Genomic DNA, 18883 nt, shown 5'->3' with positions numbered 1-18883 from the left:
CGCCAACTTAATTAACATGAATACGAACAGTGATGATGTAGTAACACACATGCATCACAAGAGGGTGGTCTTGAGCAGATTCTAGTAGAAGTCTCTCTTGGCTTCCATACATCTGGATGATCAATAGATTATCATTTCTAGCACAGTAAGACATATTTCATCTTTACCATGAATAAACACTTTAAAAATATGAAGGCATCTTGTATCAATATTGAGATGTCCCATATGTGAAACATACAGCAGAAATAAGAATGAGTCATTTTCTAATATACTATAATATAAGACTGCACTTTTGAAAGGAATTAAGCATTTATTCAGAAAGAATAGGCACTTGATTCATCATTATTGTTCACAAATTATCACAAAACAAAGATTTTCTATACCAGTCATCATAAATAACTTTTCTGCAATGTAGCAGGTCCTAGAGCTAATGTAAAATATACTGTCCAGCAGAAATTTTAAAGGCCATGTGTTAACAATGCAGAGACCACTCATTAGAAACACATTTCAGCAGTCTTGAATACCAACAATAAGCATTCCAGTTCTATAAAGATTAATTGTATTTTGTATGCTAAGGCTAACAACTTTACAAATGTCATGTAAAATGACCTACAGATTAAAATGCCAATATTGAATTCAGTTTTCAGTACCAGAGGGAATATTGTATTCCCCTTAAGAATTAATGTTTAGGGAAGTTCAAGTGAAGATGAGATGAGATGGTTTTCAAGGCCATTGCATTGCCTCAGTTGCATATCCTCTTCCTGTCATTTATTTTGTTTCCTGTCATCAATTCCCTCATTTGCTATCAAAACAAGGGATAAATGGAAGTGCATGTGCAGCTAATTTCTAATACAATACAACCTTTTTACAACCTGGACACAGTGAAAGTTTGAGTGCATATGATGAAAACGGTCTGCAAACTTATTCAAAAGCACTAAACAAATCTTTACCTTCTGGTATTAATCTTTTATTTGCTTCTAAATAAATATAATTGGTCATTGAAGCCAGGGGAAAGGAAAATGTAACAAGTGATACGAAATTTCAAAAATTAACAAAAAGAGGGAAGAGATTCAAGAGAGTATAAAAATAGCCCAATCCATGCTTACCGTTTTAACAAGAACAGAATGGGATCGCTTCTATGAGGAGGTGGGAAATACATTACATGTCAAAGACATGAGAGACAGTACAAACTGTAGGGTCATTAGGGAAATCATTCAGAACGATGACAATAATACATTTCAAATGACTTATAGTAACAAGCTGACTGACAACACATATAATTATTTACCAAACAAGTTGATGTAAAAATACAAAAAAGGTTTTATGAAACAAGGTAAAATATTAAGCTTTAGATCAAGACTTAATAACATGCAAAATACATTATACAGATGACATTTTACAAGTTACAAGAAGCTCTTTTTCAACATACAAAGCATTAAAGGAAAATGTAGGCCTGTGTGTATAACATGTCCAAGGCATTGTAGCAACATTTTAAACATGCAAAAAGCCTTAAAAGGAGATAATCATATGAAACTTCAAAGAGTAAAATATTTGGACTGGTTAACTTATTTTTAACACTGTCAATGTTAAATGGCCATTAGCAGTGATATACTGTAGCACCACTCATTGGTACTCACCAAGTCCCAGAATTGATTCCAACAAAGAAGTATGTTTCAGGTTGTTGTATCAAATGAAACATATTTGCTGAATTCTTCATTTGAATTTACTGGTATGGAACTCTTTTGCTGCTTTTGTAATCAAACATGGTCAAAAGCATCAGTTCATGATAAAATCCTTTATGAAAATCACACATTGATGTATTACCTTTCTTTCCTCTTGACTTTTGTCCTTCTTTTTATAAAAAAAGAAAAGTGTCCTCTTTCAATTCACACTCTTCCCATTCTCTCTGATCATTGATCAATGCACTGAACGTTAGCACAGTACTAGTTCTTTCTCTCTAAGTAATTTGAGGGAACCCACCCTTTCCTGGGTCTACCACTGTCCAGAACCTGGCAGTACCACCATCCGTTGGGGTTCCTCTCTAGAACCTCGAGACTCGTTCCCTCAGGGAACCCCATGGTCTCCTCATCACCATGGTAATCTGCTATGGAAACATACAACTCTCTGAGGTTGTTGTGAATGATGTGGGGTTTCTCAATGGGTTTGGGTTTTGTTGTGGAAACGGGGAGACCGCACCTCTGAGCAGAACCACGGCTTAGGGACTCTGCGCTGCCCGTACCTGATCTGTTGCTATTGGACATCGGTGCGTTACTATTTGGCGCCGGGGCTCGCGGCGCCGTGCCAAAGGAGGCATTACGGCGCACAGAGGGGCAGGAGCGTGGGTGGTCTGTGGAGTTGAGCGACTCGTTCCTCTGCAGGGATCCAACCAGGCTCGGTGCATCCATGATGGGTGCTGATATGAAGACAGACTGAGGTCGGACCACCTGCTGCTGTTTAGGACAATTTTTCTGCTTCAGAGAGCAGTTGAAAAGACCCATGGGTTTGGAGAGGCCTCCCGGAGGCTTGGAGGGGATGGGTGGGGTGATCCTGCTCTTCAGGTTCTGGTTGATGTCGTTCAGGGCTTGGACCCTCTGTTCGTTCTTCTCCAGGCTGTTGGACTTGCTCAGGCTGCCCGCTTTAGTTGGGGTCCCGTCGGACTCAGACCCGGCTGCATCGTCCCTGCCAGTGGTCTGCCTGACAGGCTCCAGGTAGAAGGTAGGCGCCCAGCCCTCTGTTTGGCCCCAGCGCACATACCACCAGCCGCTCTCCTGCTTCTCCAGAACTTCCACCTCCACCCCTGCAGGGAAGCTCAGCTCAGAGTCCTGCAGCCTCTCATAGGCATCGGTGGTGCGGTAGAGACTACAGCCCTCTAGGTCCTCAGAATCCCCCCCACGGCTGCCTTTAGAGTAGATGGAGGAAAGGTCAGAGGTGCTGTGGGAGGAGACCGAGTCCTCTGAGGAGATGATGGAAGCAGTCTCTGAGTCCTCCCCTCCTCTGGAAGAGGCCTTGGTGCCATTCTTCAGCTGCCCTGTAGGCCTCAGTTGTCTCCTCAGAGTACTGATGTCCATCTTCTCTGCACTGGAAGCTTTAGCCAGCTGGGGCTTCGGCCTGACTATGGGTTTAGGTTTGGTGGAGGACTTATTGGAGTCCATCTTGTCGTCTGCTTTATCCTTCTTGGGTCTAGACTGGTTTGAGAGGTCTGAGGTGGATTCTGTGGAGGTGGTTTTGGGGCTGGACGGCCCTACCTCTGCCTTGGTTGGAGACTGGCTCACATTAAGGAACAGCTGGTTCTTCTTCACCAATCTCTTTCCCCTCGACGTGGAGTGTGAGTTTGCAGCCCTGGTGGTTTCAACCTGGGCACTTGTCTTAGGGGAGTCAGAGTCTCCACTGGACTGTGTATCGGGAGTCCCTCTGTAAGACCTGAAGTTGTCGTTCTCATAGATACACTCCTCCTCTACCTCCCCCTCCTCCTCCTCCTGGGCTACATATTCAGAGGACTCAACACAGCCCATCTTGAAGGAGGCGCTGTGGAGAGAGGAGGCAGGAGAGGGCTTGGAGGACGGATGAGAGCTCTTCTCCCAGGAGCATGCGTCCTCATTCTTCCCATCCACAGAGGAGCCGTCTCCCCTCAGGAACTCAAACTCTGACTCCAGGTCTAGGTCTCCAATGGCGGGAATGTCGTATTCCGGCTCCTCATACACAGGCTTCCCAGGGGACCCAGGAGACTCTGGGGCCTCGGACCCGGGGTTGCTGGGGGGCGCAGCTTCCTCTGAGTCCTGCTTCTTTACTGGCGGGGCCGGAGGTGGAACTTTGGGGCGGCTCAGAGTACTGGTTCGACGGTTGAGGTTGGGCTTCTTTCGTTTATCAATGTAAGAGCAGGGAGCCCAGCCCTCCTTCTCCCCAATCTGGACATACCACCAGCCTCCTGAGTTCTTCTCAATGACCTAAAGGAGAGGATAGAGATAGAGAGAAACAGAGAGACATCATGAGCCTCAAAATCTAAAAGGTTGGAACATTTATTCAATAATGACAATTAGCCCAAAACAAAACTGAGAATTGTTACAAAACAAAACTGAGAATTGTGACAAGAAAACAATTATTAAATTGTTAATTATTAAAAGTATTTATTTTGTGAAAAATTGTAGTGGTTTCTGCCCTGCACTCAGTAATACAGTTCTCAAAACGATCACTGTTACACAGTAAAGTGATAAAAGTGTTTGCGTAAGGATTACTGCAACTTACGGTAAACAGGTAAAACGCATCATAGCTGTTACTTAATTGCTTCAAACCCCTCTTGCCCAATGACAATGCTTGTAAAATATGTTATTACTGACTGATTTTAGTGTTATTACTTATTCTTTCAGATATAAATGTGAAGTAGCAAGAAAGCCAGTGTGCTCGATTTTTTTCCTTTTCAAAGTTTACTTATTTACTTTGAGCACTTGGAGCAAACTAAGGTGTGCAAACTTTTATCAAACATTGTTATTACTAATAACACTGAAATTAGTTAGTAAAAACATTGTATTAACTTGCTGTCACAAAGATCAGTTTGTGTCACACATGGAATAAGGACCGATACTCAACTCCATTACTTGGCAATTACAAAGCAAAAGCATGTTGTTACTAGAGTAGTTACACTGTAACATGTTGTTACTAGAGTAGTTACACTGTAACATGTTGTTACTAGAGTAGTTACACTGTAACTACACAGTAAGAGCAACTTTAATGTAAAGCATTGAAAGCTTACGTCAGCTTTCTGCCCTCCATTAAAACTGATCCCATCTGATATGCAGGACTGGAACTCTGCAATGGTGTAGTACTCAGCTTCAACTGTAGGGGGCTCTGGTGGGGAGGGCATGTGAAATCCCTGGGATGGAAAAAATGTTGCAGTATCATGAATACTGTAGAGTTGATACTGTTAAATAAAACCAAAAATAACAAACAAATATCTATTGCATAGTTAAACTCAAACTAAGGACTCATTGTACACTGACCAGAGTTGCATCTCTTCGAGGAGGAGGTTTTTGCCTGAGGATTGGGGAGCCTAAATATAAGAGTGAGATTACAATTATATTGGACAACATGATACAGCACATTTTTGCAATTCAATCAAGTACATATGTCAAGGGCCAATATAGCGTTATAATGATAAATTCCATAAATGTACACCTCACAAACCTCCATCTGTACCGTAATGAACCATTGTACTATCAAATGACCTCTCACAGTAACAACTCTTACCAATCTCAACTCTATGGGGAGCGATACGGGCTATGGCTGGAGAGGGGGGCTCTGCTTTGCCCTTTCCCTCCAGCAGAGCGGCGCCAGAGCTGTAGTCGGTGCAGGGTATGGGGAGGCTAATCTGCCTCTTGATCATGGGGCTCTCCTTGATCATGGGGCTCTCCTCAGGCTGGGGGTGTCCGTCCACTTGTACATCCTTCTCACTCAGAGCCTTCTTGTTGAGGAGGTTGCTGATCTCCATGATGTTGCCAATGATCTCCACAGGCCCTGTCACTACTGTCTTCTTACGGGGGGAGAGGTCATCCTTCACCTTCTTCAGGTAGGAGGCTGGAGCCCAGCCCTCCTTATTTTGGTACCTAGGAGGGAGAGAGAGGGAGAGAGAGAGAGAGAGAAAGAGAGAGAGACAGAGATGAGATGAGAAGCCAAGAAGAGCCATGAAAGACAGTGAGTGTCTTGATCATTTGGGTCCTCGTGAGCTGTGACCACACACTCTTGAAGCCCAAGTATGCACATACAGTATATGCACAAAAAAAGGCACATACTGCATATGCTTATAAAATGTAAGATTAGTTTGTTCTATTTGTATCACATTGATATCAGAGACACCAGGTCCTTACCTAATGAACCACCAGCCCTCTAGGTTCTTCTGGATGACCTCTACGATGGCCCCTTTCTCAAAGGCGATCTCATCCTTACCTTCACTGGTGTAGGGCTGTACCGTGACATACTTCTCCTCTGGCGGGACAGAGGGGCGTGGAAAAACAGAGACTCGCGTTCAGATTCAATATTACCACAATTCAATAACAAGACATTATTAATAGAAATGAAAAAATCATGTCAACATGTTTTATAGGAGGTAGGTAATAGGAATAAAGGCAATGCAACTTCAGGGAAAGAGAAACAAAGAAAGGAAGGTCCACACAGCTCTGTAGTTGATGACACCTCTCTGTGTGTCTTTTCCTGAAGTGATTCCCACAAGAATACAGTATGGTTTGCTACGGTATCAAAGGCCTCAAAATTAAGTCATAATATAATCATGTCATTCACTACATAAAAACCTGCATCAACTGACAATTACCTTAATTTGATGTCATGAAAGTTGATCAAAGTTGATAAGGTGTACATATATGGGAGAAGACAGTAAATTCAGAACTTCTGTACTCCTCAAAATAAATCACATTGGGAAAAAATCCTAAGGACATAGAATGGACTGGTGACATTATGGAGGTCAACCCTGAGATCTCAGCACATGATAGAGAACAGAGATGCCATCTTGATTCATGACTTCCCAGAAGGCCAGAGGGCACGCTCAGAGTCAGTACGTCCTGTTATTACAGAGCAGACGTCTCATCACACCATAAAACACATTCAGGGGGAGGAGTGGGAGGAGGAGGAGGAGGAGAGGGTTGCCTACCATAGTACAGAGAGGAGTAGGCATGTCCTGTCTGCATGCTAAGTTCATTTGAATACTTCAGGAATTATTGGATTCCAATCTCATAAATCTCTCTTTCCTCAGCCCCTATTGAGAGGGGATATACAGTAGGCTATACCCCTGAATAGGTAGACAATCCTCTTACTTGCAAATACTATAAATAGGCCAATGCACTGTACAGCCATGTGTTCATAGAACAGAAAATTACATTTCCTGAATCCCTACCCCTTCCTCTCCTCCAAAGACCTCTGGGACTTCCGGTCTCTCTATTTTAAGGGCTGGTAGAAGAGTCGCTGCAGGAGCAAACCTGTTCCTTATGTTTCCCTCCACTTCCCTAAGCCCAAACTCAACTGCGGGGGAAACTCTGAATCAGATATTATGTTAACCACAACATGCATCGCCTGCATAACTTTTATAAACTATTTTCCTGCAGTCAGCGTTTATTTCCCCTCTTTTTTGTCACAGCAAGATTTAGGATTTAGTTCCTGCAGTGGAAAAAGCTTTTTTCTAATCCAAAGGACGTTCATTTAAGGGACAGGTTTGCCAAGCACAATCCTTCGGCTGGACTCAAATAGCCCTATCCACACTCCACTGTCAGAGGTCCAACTGCATCCCCAGTCAAAAAGAACTTGGACCAGGAGAGAGGAACGTGTAAAAGCACAAACACTTCACTTTTTAGTCTCTTCTCCAACTAAGAGATGAATAAAAGTCTTTATTGGCCACGTCCATCAGCAGACCTGGTTGCTCTCAACACCACAGCTTGATAAATGTCTGGGTTTTCAGCACACTCTTTAGAAAAGTACATCCATGTACATGTTTCATTTGCTCATAAAAAGCCCCAAAAAGTAGGAAAATATTACATGTGGCCTACCAACGTCTATTACTCCACAGGTTTAGATAAAAGGGTAACTTTTTCTGTAATTCAGAAAAGATTGGTATGGCACGTTTATTATAATAAGCCGCTTAAATGGTTCATGATATAAAACTGCAATAAATGTTGCTGCCTTCACCTTTGTTTTTGAGACTGATTTGAAAGGCTCAATGATGTCCAGATACTGGGAAACAACAAAAAAATCAGTTTGAAATCTGCCTTAGCACTGAGAGGAAAAACTTTTAGTAAATGTAAGTTAGTAGTTACCGACTGTCAGTCAAGTTGATGGCATTTCACTGGAGGGTGACACAGTAAACAATAGTGTAGACATTAGGAGCAGGACAAGGTAAGAGAAGAGACAGGGCAGGAGAGGGAACTGGCAGGACAATGGAATGCAGAGGATAGAGGGTTGAGAGATGAATGGAGGAGCCGGGCCCGTCTCTGTTCACCTCGGCTCTGTTGCCTGCTGACCACGCCCCCCAATGTCCACCTACGGTCCAGTCTCTTCAGATGGGCCTTACGCCTCTTAGTGACTGATAGACACACATGGAGACCAGACAGACACAAGTAAACATACACACACACACACAAACAAACATGGGAACATGAAAGGCAAGCACAGCAAACATCACACACAACATGGCTCCAACTCAAAGACCATTATTAGTTGGTTAGATGGATGACATAAAAACAACATCAACAACACATGGTCATGGAGGACGGTGTGATGATTAGTGAATGAATGTTACACAGGAAACGTAAAAACAAGGCTATATTCTCTGTGGCTTGTAATTGTCAGCATGGTTTTCCCATCCTGGAAAACCAGGAGCATCTGGGACACACAAGGCAGCTTTAGGGAATGCCATCCCAATTAAGAGACCAGCTGAATTCCTCTGGCACGACTTCTGTGCCACAACAGGTCTTAAACAATTGTTCATGTTTTTGTTAGTTAGAATCCAGGAGATGGGAATGATTAAGACCTATAGAGTGATCTTTCACCTTGTGCCAACACTATAAATGGCAGAGAGCTAACTGTACATAACGTGTCTAATTTAAGAGAAAAATTCCGCTGCCTAAAATCAAAAACACCCATCGCAATCTAAGAAATGGGCGATACAGAACTCAAAGTTTGAGAGATACACTGGGAGCAGGATGACAAAACTGAAACCACAAAGTTGTGTTTTTAAAGACCCCTATTCGCCCACTAAATGTCCCCTTACCTAATTCCACAATGGAAGTAGACACAGAGAATGATATACTGTACTGTAGGCCTACAGGCAATGATTCAATAGCTATCATACAAACCACTTAAAAAGAATAACCAAGTACGAAATACGACCATCCCAAGGAGTTAAACTCCCAAGTGCCAGTCAATGATGTGACGACACTCGACAGTGAGGGGGAGAGGTTCACAATTGTAACTGTCTAAGCATTGAAGTGTCTACAGTACGTATTCAGCTTTGAAAGCAATATCAACCCTTATTACACTACAGAGCCAAACTGAGCTGAGCTGTACTGGGCTGGCCTGGTTACACATCCACCATAGTTACAGAAACATTTACAGAGTACTGTTTCAGTCCCTACCTAAAAACAACTTGTACAACAAATAGAAATGCATTGTGTATGCAGCCCTAGGGAGGAAAAATCCCTTTGAGATGCTGTGTAACTATAGGACTAGTGAGCCAAATATAGTGCATGTTACAGTATGTGCAGTTTTCTCTCTCCTTTAGTCAGGAGATATACAATGCCAGAGGGAGTATTGGTCCCATTGTTTGGGAGGAGAAACGCAGTACAGTAAATGCTGTGTTGGCCAGAGTGTTGGAAAATCTGAATGTTTGGAACTGTAAGATGCAACTAAATAATTTCTGTGATTAACAGTTTTGCACTCTCCAAACTACAGCACATTAGATTAGAAGTTTATTAGATTAGGTTCAACTTTATTGTCATTGTGCAGAGTACAAGTACAGAGACAACGAAATGCAGTTAGTGTCTAACCAGAAGTGCAAAAAAAGCAGAAAAGTGCAGTGTGAACAATATACACAGGTAGTGCAGTATATGAGCAGTATAAGTAGTGCAGTATAAGTATAAGTAGTGCAGTATAAGCAGTATATGTATTAACAGTAACATTATTAGCAGAATAAATATAGAATGCAGTATGAACAGTATAAGCAGCATATGAGCTGTATAAGAAGTGCAGTATAAGCAGTATATATGTATTAACAGTAACATTAACAGTACATGAAAGAACCCCTGCAGGTATGGCTTCATGTTTACTGTAAAACAGTGATTTAATACATTAGGTTGTGATATTTTCCAAAGGTATAAGTAATAAATAAAATAATATTTGAACTCTGTTTATGTCTGAGTGTAAGAGAGTGGAGAGTGTAATGCCAATGCATAAAGGCAAACATTGAGAGTGTCTGGACTGTGACAAGCTTGAACTGCAGCTCGATGACTCTGTCGCCCGCACTGACTATGTCACTGGGGAAGGAAAATAAATGACTACATGACTCAATCCCATCTTTATGTCAGCATCGTCCTTAGGCCTACAGTGTGACTCTCTTATTAAGGTTAGTTTCTTGTCAATGCTTTGGAATCCAATAATGCTAGAATTATAGAAGCACACAAACACTCTACAGACCAACATTCATCAAACTCTCCAAGTGTGATACTCTAAAATTTAGAGTCTAAATAAAATTACATGTTTTATCTCAGGGCTGGAATAATTAACGTCAGACATGATTACACTTGCAAGAGTGTCTCTAACAAAATAACCACCCGGTTCAATCCTTACTGTTAACCAAAACACAAATCTCTTTCATTACCGGTAGTTCACTTCACTTTCCAAAACTCCAAGGAGGTCACCTCTTCTAGTACTGCATTACATGGCATCTCTATCTACACAGTGCTGTAGTGTAGGCTACAGTACAGTACGTCACTCAGGGCACCTCAGCCCACCGTTGTGGCTTCTGCCTTGGCAACCCTCCATCTAGGTATTTACCCAGGACTGAATCTGTGACTTGTTCAGGGGAGTACTTACGGGGGCAGGAGCACAGAGGGGGTTGTTCACACCGCTGGGGCGTCAGACCTTAGCGTCTTACGGTGGTGGGTCTAGGTTGGGCCTCCAGAGATGGAAGGGAGTGTGTGTGTGTGTGTGTGTGTGTGTGTGTGTGTGTGTGTGTGTGTGTGTGTGTGTGTGTGTGTGTGTGTGTGTGTGTATGTGTGCATGCGTGTGTGCCGTGGACGTCTTACCTTCCCCAGACCGGGAGGCGCCCAGCTCCAGGTCATCTCGTGTGCCACTGTGGGAGTTCAAATAGGTGGCAGGGACCCAGCCCTGCTCCTCGGCTGTGCTGACGAACCACCAGCCTGGATGGATAAAAGAGAGCAGGGTTATTAGAGGTATTGTAAGACAAAGTGAGGTTATGTAGAGCATGGTAAAGTGAGGCGAGGTGAGGTTATGTATGGTGTTGTATGGTATGGTAAGGGTATGGTATGATAAGGAAAATCATGGTACTATGGTATTATAGGCCTATACTTTATGTGTGGGCAGGTGTGGTGTGGTGTGGTGAAATGTGGTTTGGTCTGGTATGGCATGGTAGTAAGGTTGTAAAGTAAGGGAAGAGAAAGGAAGGCTCAAGGTACAGACAATTGGAGAAAGAAAATCCTCATTGGAAATATTGAGCAACTCCTCAACATTAGGCAATGCCTGAAATGAGAATGAGATGAACTTGAGTTTAGTATAGAACAATTTATTGGGGACTGTCGATGTGACTAGTACAGAATATTTCAATACGGTTTATATTCCAAACAGATAGATGATTATTTGAGGAGTGTTTTACATCCATCTCAAGAATAATGTCTATTATGTTTTACAAGCTCTGATTAGAACCAGTTTTTCTTGGATGATTAGGTGGCAGGGAGACACATGGACTTGTATCTGTGGCCAATAAGGGTCTACAGAACATGACTAAGGCCAATGATATCATTGGGAAGATTGCCTGGCTTTGGCTGTCCCTGATGATGACTTATCAGTATCAATCATGATTAAGATGGGTGGAACATTACTGGCAGAGTAGCTGAAACCTCCATTAACTCCTTATTTGATTTGATTTAAATTCTTGGGATACAACACCATTAGTTTGTCGACTGGGTTCCTTTTTTTAAACATTGTAAAGTAAATTTGTTTGCCTCATGAGTCATTTAATGCATGACTTGGGCACATCCGAGTCTATTTCTGAGTCACATGGTCACCCACATAGTGAAACAATACACATGCCACTGCTCTGAGTGCTTTACTGGCTACAGCACATAACCAAAAGCCTTTCTCTCTGCCAAGTCCAGCACTGCCACGCTGCCACGTAGGTGACTCAACACCTTCTCTCCATCACCTCTCTCCTGAGGGGCCACGGCTGTACTTTGCAGGAGGCTGAAGCGACAGAAAACCTCCTCTCTGATGTGGCACTCCGCTCCACGTAAGCACTCTTTGTTTGTTGTGGTAACCAGAATCCAATATGGCCGCTGACAACTCTTAAAGAACATGTGAGTGGAGTAAGTGTTCCATGCACATTCATTGTCTGCCGCTCGAAGCTCTAGTGTCAAACGTATGCACTTAGCTCAACAATAACTACAGAATATGACATATCTAGTCGCATTTGTATATACTGTACTGTATAAATAAGAAACACACTCAGATAGACAATCAGGTTATTAATTGTAAATTAACTAGTATGAGAGTACATTGCTCTACACTGAATTGCATTGGAGGAGTAGCACGGCTAAAGAGCACACAGTGTGTTAGGCTATAATTAAACTGAACAGTTTCACATGTCTGATAGGAGTGTGTAACCTCATCATGGAACCCTAAGGGACCATCCTCCTCAACCATACCAAACATTTGACATCATGTCATCACGTCATTATCTATGATGCAATTCCTGTCTGCACAATCAGGATTCATCAACCGCAGACAGATAGCAATTGTTTTTGAGCCTCTAACCTGAGGCAATTTTCTGTAATTATTATGTGATAGACAATGACGTTTTTTGAATTTGAACTGAATTTGAATTGAATTAAGGGCCTCTTGGTTAACCAGGGGTTTATGATGAGAACCACAGCAATTAGAGGGAGATGATCACATGACAATTCTCAGACAAGTTTCCAAGCAAATACACACAACAGGGTATAGTATGTCAGAGGTGCAGACATTCTATAATTGTTTGCAAAGGTCCTGGATCAATGCAGTACAAATGTATAGAGAAAAGTTTCACTGCAAAACATTGTGCCCATGTACAGTAGGGAGATGCTGGCTAATGTGTTGTAAAGTTGGTTCAAAAACAGAACAGACAGAGGTATCAATCTGAAAGAAGAGTTATTTACCTATGTATGCCCAATCTAATATACTGTATCATATACAAGCACAATTTCCAATTGAAAGGTCAGTATACTCCACACATGCTTGAGCTGCAGTTTTACTTGACATTGAGTTTGTGTGGGTCAAAAGAGAACGCCTTGCTGTTCAGTTCTGGCCTTGCGACTCCATGTTGGCCCAGACTCAAGGCCCTAACAAGCCATGTAATGTGCTCAATCTTTACACCAGAGCTGTGGCTTCAGAAAAACCCCACACCAATAAATTATACCCAGAACTAAGAGCTCAAAGAAATAAAACGTGTCTCCAGCACTTAGGATGGAAGTCCCTAAAATATAGATATTTTCATCCCACTTGTTTATTGGGGAGTTGCAAGCTTGTGCAATATACTGGCATGCAAATTCTGGTAATAGGAAATAGTGGTGATTTGAAGTGTTTCACAGTATTGTGACACTAATAGTCACATTATAATGATTTTGAATTTAGTACTTAGTTTATAAGGTTCATAATAACTTTGAGGATCTTCATATGAATCTTTCATCCTCTCGGTCAACTTTGGTATGAAGAAAATAAGTAGGAAAAAAAGGCAAAAACCATTAGCAGTTCATTTCGCATTATTTTGTTGATGTCGACAAATTGCAGAGGAGCCACGTTTGCAGCAAGGACCAAGATAAACTATTCAGGTGACAATAACCATCACATTGGCATCTGTTACCTTGGCAATGGTGAACTGTTTCTGTCACTAGTCAGAAATAGTTTAAAACCCCTCATATCAAATTCTCAAATTCATATTGGCTTGCTATTAGGGAAAAATTCCATTTGCACCCTTCGCACACTGGCAGCTGTAGAAATCAAAGCAAATATGGGACAAAGGTGAAGGAATGTGTTACCTTACAGTAATTGAAAACACTTTGCTAGACGTCTGTATATACAGTACAGAAAATAAACACTGTCACTTTAAGAAGTTTGAGTAAATGTACGCTGTTATTGATGGCTAGGCCTGCATCGACTGTATTTCTCAACCCAGTTCCCCTATGACAGGTGCTTAGGCTGAGTTCACTCAACCTCAAAAGAGGCAATAAAAGTCTGTTTTAAAACACACGCCCACTACACAAGTGCTGATTTCCTGGCCAAGTCAAGTTTATATCACACAGGTGCAAACCTGTAACATGAACTTTTTTCAGACAGAACCTGCCACTTGTCATTCATTAGATGGATTTCTATAGTACCCAAAGACCTACTTTGTGTTAATCAGCAAAAAGGTTTAATTTTTTTTTAAAGCAAATACAAGACATTTTGGCTAAATTCCATTATGCAGAAACACATTAGTGTAGTTATGTAAGGTGAATCACAACCAATAGTTACCAGAAATGTTTTGGGATGAAAAGGTATAAAAAGCTGAAACCTTAGTCATGTAGCTGGTGAAAGGGGTAATGGACAATAGTGGAATTTGTGGGTGGGTGTGTGGGTGTGTGGGTGTGTGTGTGCCTGTGTGCATGCATACATGCGTGTGTGCGGCCGGGCGTGCGTGTATGTGTGTGTGTGTGTGTGTCTGTGTGTGTGTGTGTGTGTGTGTGTGTGTGTGTGTGTGTGATCTGATCCACTGACCAGCAGGACCAGGGTCAGTCCTAAAGCATAGAGAGCGTGGAGAGAAATACGACCACACCTGCATCTTTATCTGTGTCTGTCTATCTACCGTATGTCTCTCGTATCTATCTATATAATCCATGTCTGTGTCTCTGTTACTCTGATCCATCTGTGTTTCTATCTGCATATCTGCACTGCTGAGGATATAATGGATAAAGCACATACTGTATGTTTCTCTTCGATATGGTACTTCCCTTCTACTAGCTTTTCAGGGCTATACTGTAGGAAGCATCGATTGCAAACTGTTCAATGACTAGATGCAGTACTTTACACATATTGTTATTCTAAGACAGAGCAGTGTTAAGGAGCCTATTGCTCTCTCTTTTAGGCTGGTGGTTGAACCCACAGACCTCTGTTGGCGGTCTCTATTACACCACCGAAACAATAGCTTTGTAACCACCAACACCAACCACAAATGTCACAACTTCACAGCAAAACCCTCTATGGTTTGCCTTGACAACACTGTTGTTTGTACTACAAGGAACCCATCAAAAAACAACATGACAAGAAAATCAATGGTACAGTACAGTGCAAGTTTATGTTCAACATAAAACCAGAGGAACAAACACTGGATGTATTGAAATAAATAATTGCCAGGTATTTTAACCCATTTTAAGGCTTAACCTAACTTTTAAACAAAATGCCACATCAGTCTCATTTACACAGCTTGAGAGAACAATAACAAAAAAACTCTCTTTTGTATGGTTTACAAAGAAAATGAATAATAAAAAACAATGATGACTATGTAAGCCATCTGTGTGTTGTAATTTGGCTGTGGGGGAGGATATTCCTGAAAGGAGAAAGTAGAGCTAGTCAACAGATGTTTGGCCCAGATCTTAAAATGATAGGGCTATAGTCATACCCCCATTTGCCTGACGTTATTTCTCTGTGAGAGGAGGGAGAGGAACCCATTGCAGAGGGCCTGAGTGCTATCTGTCTCCCATGTCCAGTGCCTGCTGTCTGGGAACACTAACAGGTTAAACACAAATCTGCTTTTTTACAATAATGAACTACAGATCCACTGCTCTGACAGTAATGGGACTTTTAGATGTTACTATTCTAAATGTTCATATCTAAGCAACTTTTAATCAGTATTAAAACAAATCTGACATTTTCAATGACATGTTGGAGTTGGAAATATATGATGGTGTGTGATTTAAGCATTGAATGCGCTACCAACTCTAAGTCATTAGCAACACCATCCTGAACTCAACATCCTGGGGAATCAACTCTGCTATGTATGCCAATTAACCATGTTTTCATGTGAACAACACATTGCTATGGTGAACTAAAGCCTCATGTATCACAGCAAACAAATCCGATCAGATTTGTCAGATACTATGCAGCAAACAGTTGACATTGACCAATCTTCTTGTGTTATGGGGTCAGTCGGTGAAATAGTACAGTAACTTATTCTGCAGATTATAACCTTAGCTTTAGCATGGCAGGCATTTCTCTGGGCTTGAGATGGTGTGGAATGCTGTGCCTCAGCACAACTGCAGTTATCTGATAGCACTGTGAAGCCTTGCAGGGGAAAACCCCACTCCTTTCCAGCTTCTGTATGTATTAACACTGTGTCTAGTATCAAAGAGGGGGGAAATATAACAAATACAATACGCTCATTTCCAGTTTTCATAAAACACCAGGGCCAATTACCCTTGGGGGATCTGTTGCAAACACACACAAATGATACAAAACGACTTTCAAGAACTAATGTTGACAACCAGTCTAAAGCTAACAATCCTGCTACAATCTGAGCTCTACACACTGACACTACAGACGAAACATATGAGACGCAGTCAACCTTGAGTCCCTTATAACCCACCTGCCACCCCCTTAAAATGTGATATAACTTTTAACAGTCATTCTGAAGTGAAAGGCTACAGTACAGCAAGCCTGAGAGGCAGAAAGATCTGAGCTGCCCTTTCTCTCCGACACAGACAGAAATTCTTGGAGTTCATTTGGCAAATTACAATTCAGAAAGAGCTGATCTAGACCTGAAGCAGAACCAAGGTAAACCCACACCAGCCAGAAGAGATTCAGGGTGATATTATCTGGGTTAGCCTGGGCAAGGCTAGCCTAGTGCTGCCCTTGAGGTGTGAATACCTACAACAGGTGCTGACAAATTCCTAACCTTTCCTATAGACATTTGATTATCAGCAGCTTTCGTAAAATTTCTGGAGTGTGGCGCAACATGCACCCTGGTCTGGTTTCATATCACCCCCTTGACAGCGCAGGTTTGGATCCATTCATTGACAGCGCAGGTTTGGATCCACTCATTGACAGCGCAGGTTTGGATCCACTCATTGACAGCGCAGGTTTGGATCCACTCATTGACAGTGCAGGTTTGGATCCACTCATTGCCCCATTCATACCTGTGTCTCCCCTCTCTGTTTGCTAGCTCCCTCTAATTACTTCTTACTATCTCAATAAGGACAAAATAGGAAAGTTGAAATCCACTGTCCTTAAAAAAACTGTTGAAACAGTTGCATCTGTGGTGCTATACTAGCTAGCTTAGCTCTGGTTAGCATCTCTCTAACTGTAAACTGAGGAGGCATCCTGGAGGATCCATTAAGCCATTATAATGAACCAACCTCTCTGAACCGCTAACTTTGGCAGGAAATGGCTTTTTCCATATTCCCTCTGACTCATTCCCTGTGCTTCTCTCTCCTCTCTCCTCCTGCCAGGGTCTCTCTCTCTCTCCTCTCTCCTCCTGCCAGGGTCTCTCTCTCTCTCCTCTCTCCTCCTGCCAGGGTCTCTCTCCCTGCGCTCCTCTCTCCTCCTGCCAGGGTCTCTCTCTGGCAAGCTCCGATCTAACTAAGTCATGAAAAATAGATAAATAGAGGCAATGCAACCAAACTAATAGAAGGAAGCTGAATGGACAAACGTGATAAAATACATGGAACGCTGCTTTTGATAGACTTTGTAGAAACAGATATATTGAACATTTAGGCTTAGGCAGCATATTTCTATTGTCTTTAATGAGTCCTGACAAATCTCTCAATAAGAAATAAGTCTGAGCCTAGCACATCCATGTCTCACTTTGTCCTCCTGTGTCATACTGAGCTCTGCTGATTTACCATGTATACTATTTTTGGAAATACATAATAGGGAACATCCACTCATGAAAAAATCATCATAAGCTGTGATACCAAGTGAAAGTAGGCCAAAATGCAAATGCAGTATCATCAAACCAGTGCAATGGAAACTACAGTACAGACTGGGCTTGGAACAGTGACATGGAAAACACAGAAAGCTGAGCTTACCTACAGTATATGACATGACTCAGTGCCATGTTAAAGTGTTATCTAATCCAAGGTAAAGAAATGTTTCCACTACCCTATAGTGCAATTCTTTACATTACAATGACTCTAACCCATGGTCATGCTATCATGGAATAACCCCTTACCTACTGTACAAGAAATTATGTACAATCTTTGAGCTATCCACACGGATCACAAGTTAGGATTTTAATTCATCCCAACCCTGCTGTGGGCATGTACCTTTTTACCACAATACTGTATGTACACATATATAGATTCATAGCAATATAATATACAGTATGTACAACTCCATACTCTATAAAAGCCTGCAGCACCTTTTTCCATTACACAGAGAAGTAGTGGAGACCTTTTTTAGCAGTATATGAGTTTATAAAAGACCCTATAACCAACATGTTTACCACCCAAGTCTCTGATTCAGGGATCAACCTGTCAGAGGTCAATAAAAGGTGCACACTTATTCTGCTAGAAATGGATCCTAAACTAAATGAGCTCTGAAAGCTTTTATGCACACCTGGCTTTGTTAGCATTGGCCCAGTGTTTGAGGAATGATGTCACCCACGTTGCAGCTTAGCCTACTTCCAGTGCAGGAGGTATCTAGGTCCTGCTCATACATTTAGTAATGTGGTGATGCTGTTATTTGGCCTGAGTTAAGCCCAGTAAAATGTGTCATAGAGACAATCAAATAGCATACTGAGGTGATCACAACCATATTACACTGTACAGTCTTAAGCATGGTAGACCATCATCAAGTCAATGATGGACCATCCAAACATGGTCACCAAGATCATCCATTAAGGCTCATAGTTATTATGGAGGATAGGCCTCAAATTAGGCCTCTGGCAACAGGACTGTAAGGTGTAGGAAAGCCAACCCTCAGAGTGGCTACGCAGTGTGATTAAACCCAACTGGACCAAAGAGGGAAAATAAACAGGGTTAACTGAGAGGGTGGGTACAGGCACTTCAAAGCAGCCTTCACCAATCCACTTCTCTTCAGGAAGGCCTCTTCTATGTAGCATGGGGTTTCACTCACACCCAAAGTGAAA

General features: G+C 42.0%; 1 protein-coding gene across 1 annotated transcript in view; it reads right to left on the bottom strand.

Annotated features, from left to right (window-relative positions):
• Positions 1-302: 302 nt before the first annotated feature.
• LOC310822367 (SH3 and PX domain-containing protein 2A-like) overlaps positions 303-18883 on the bottom strand; it is a gene marked incomplete at its 5' end in the record, with an annotated part of 28871 nt that continues 10290 nt past the window's right edge. Inside the window, 7 exons of the mRNA XM_083694706.1 lie at positions 303-3944; positions 4748-4867; positions 4995-5044; positions 5242-5597; positions 5859-5976; positions 7994-8077; positions 10797-10910. Coding sequence (XP_083550832.1) covers positions 1944-3944; positions 4748-4867; positions 4995-5044; positions 5242-5597; positions 5859-5976; positions 7994-8077; positions 10797-10910 — 2843 coding nt within the window. The 3' untranslated portion in view covers positions 303-1943. The remainder of the gene's footprint in view (positions 3945-4747; positions 4868-4994; positions 5045-5241; positions 5598-5858; positions 5977-7993; positions 8078-10796; positions 10911-18883) is intronic.

The sequence above is a fragment of the Argentina silus genome, assembly GCF_951799395.1.
Source record: "Argentina silus genome assembly, chromosome: X".
Lineage (NCBI taxonomy): Eukaryota > Metazoa > Chordata > Actinopteri > Argentiniformes > Argentinidae > Argentina > Argentina silus.
The sequence above is the reverse complement of the archived record's forward strand: the minus strand, read 5'-3'. Positions and strand labels throughout refer to the sequence as shown.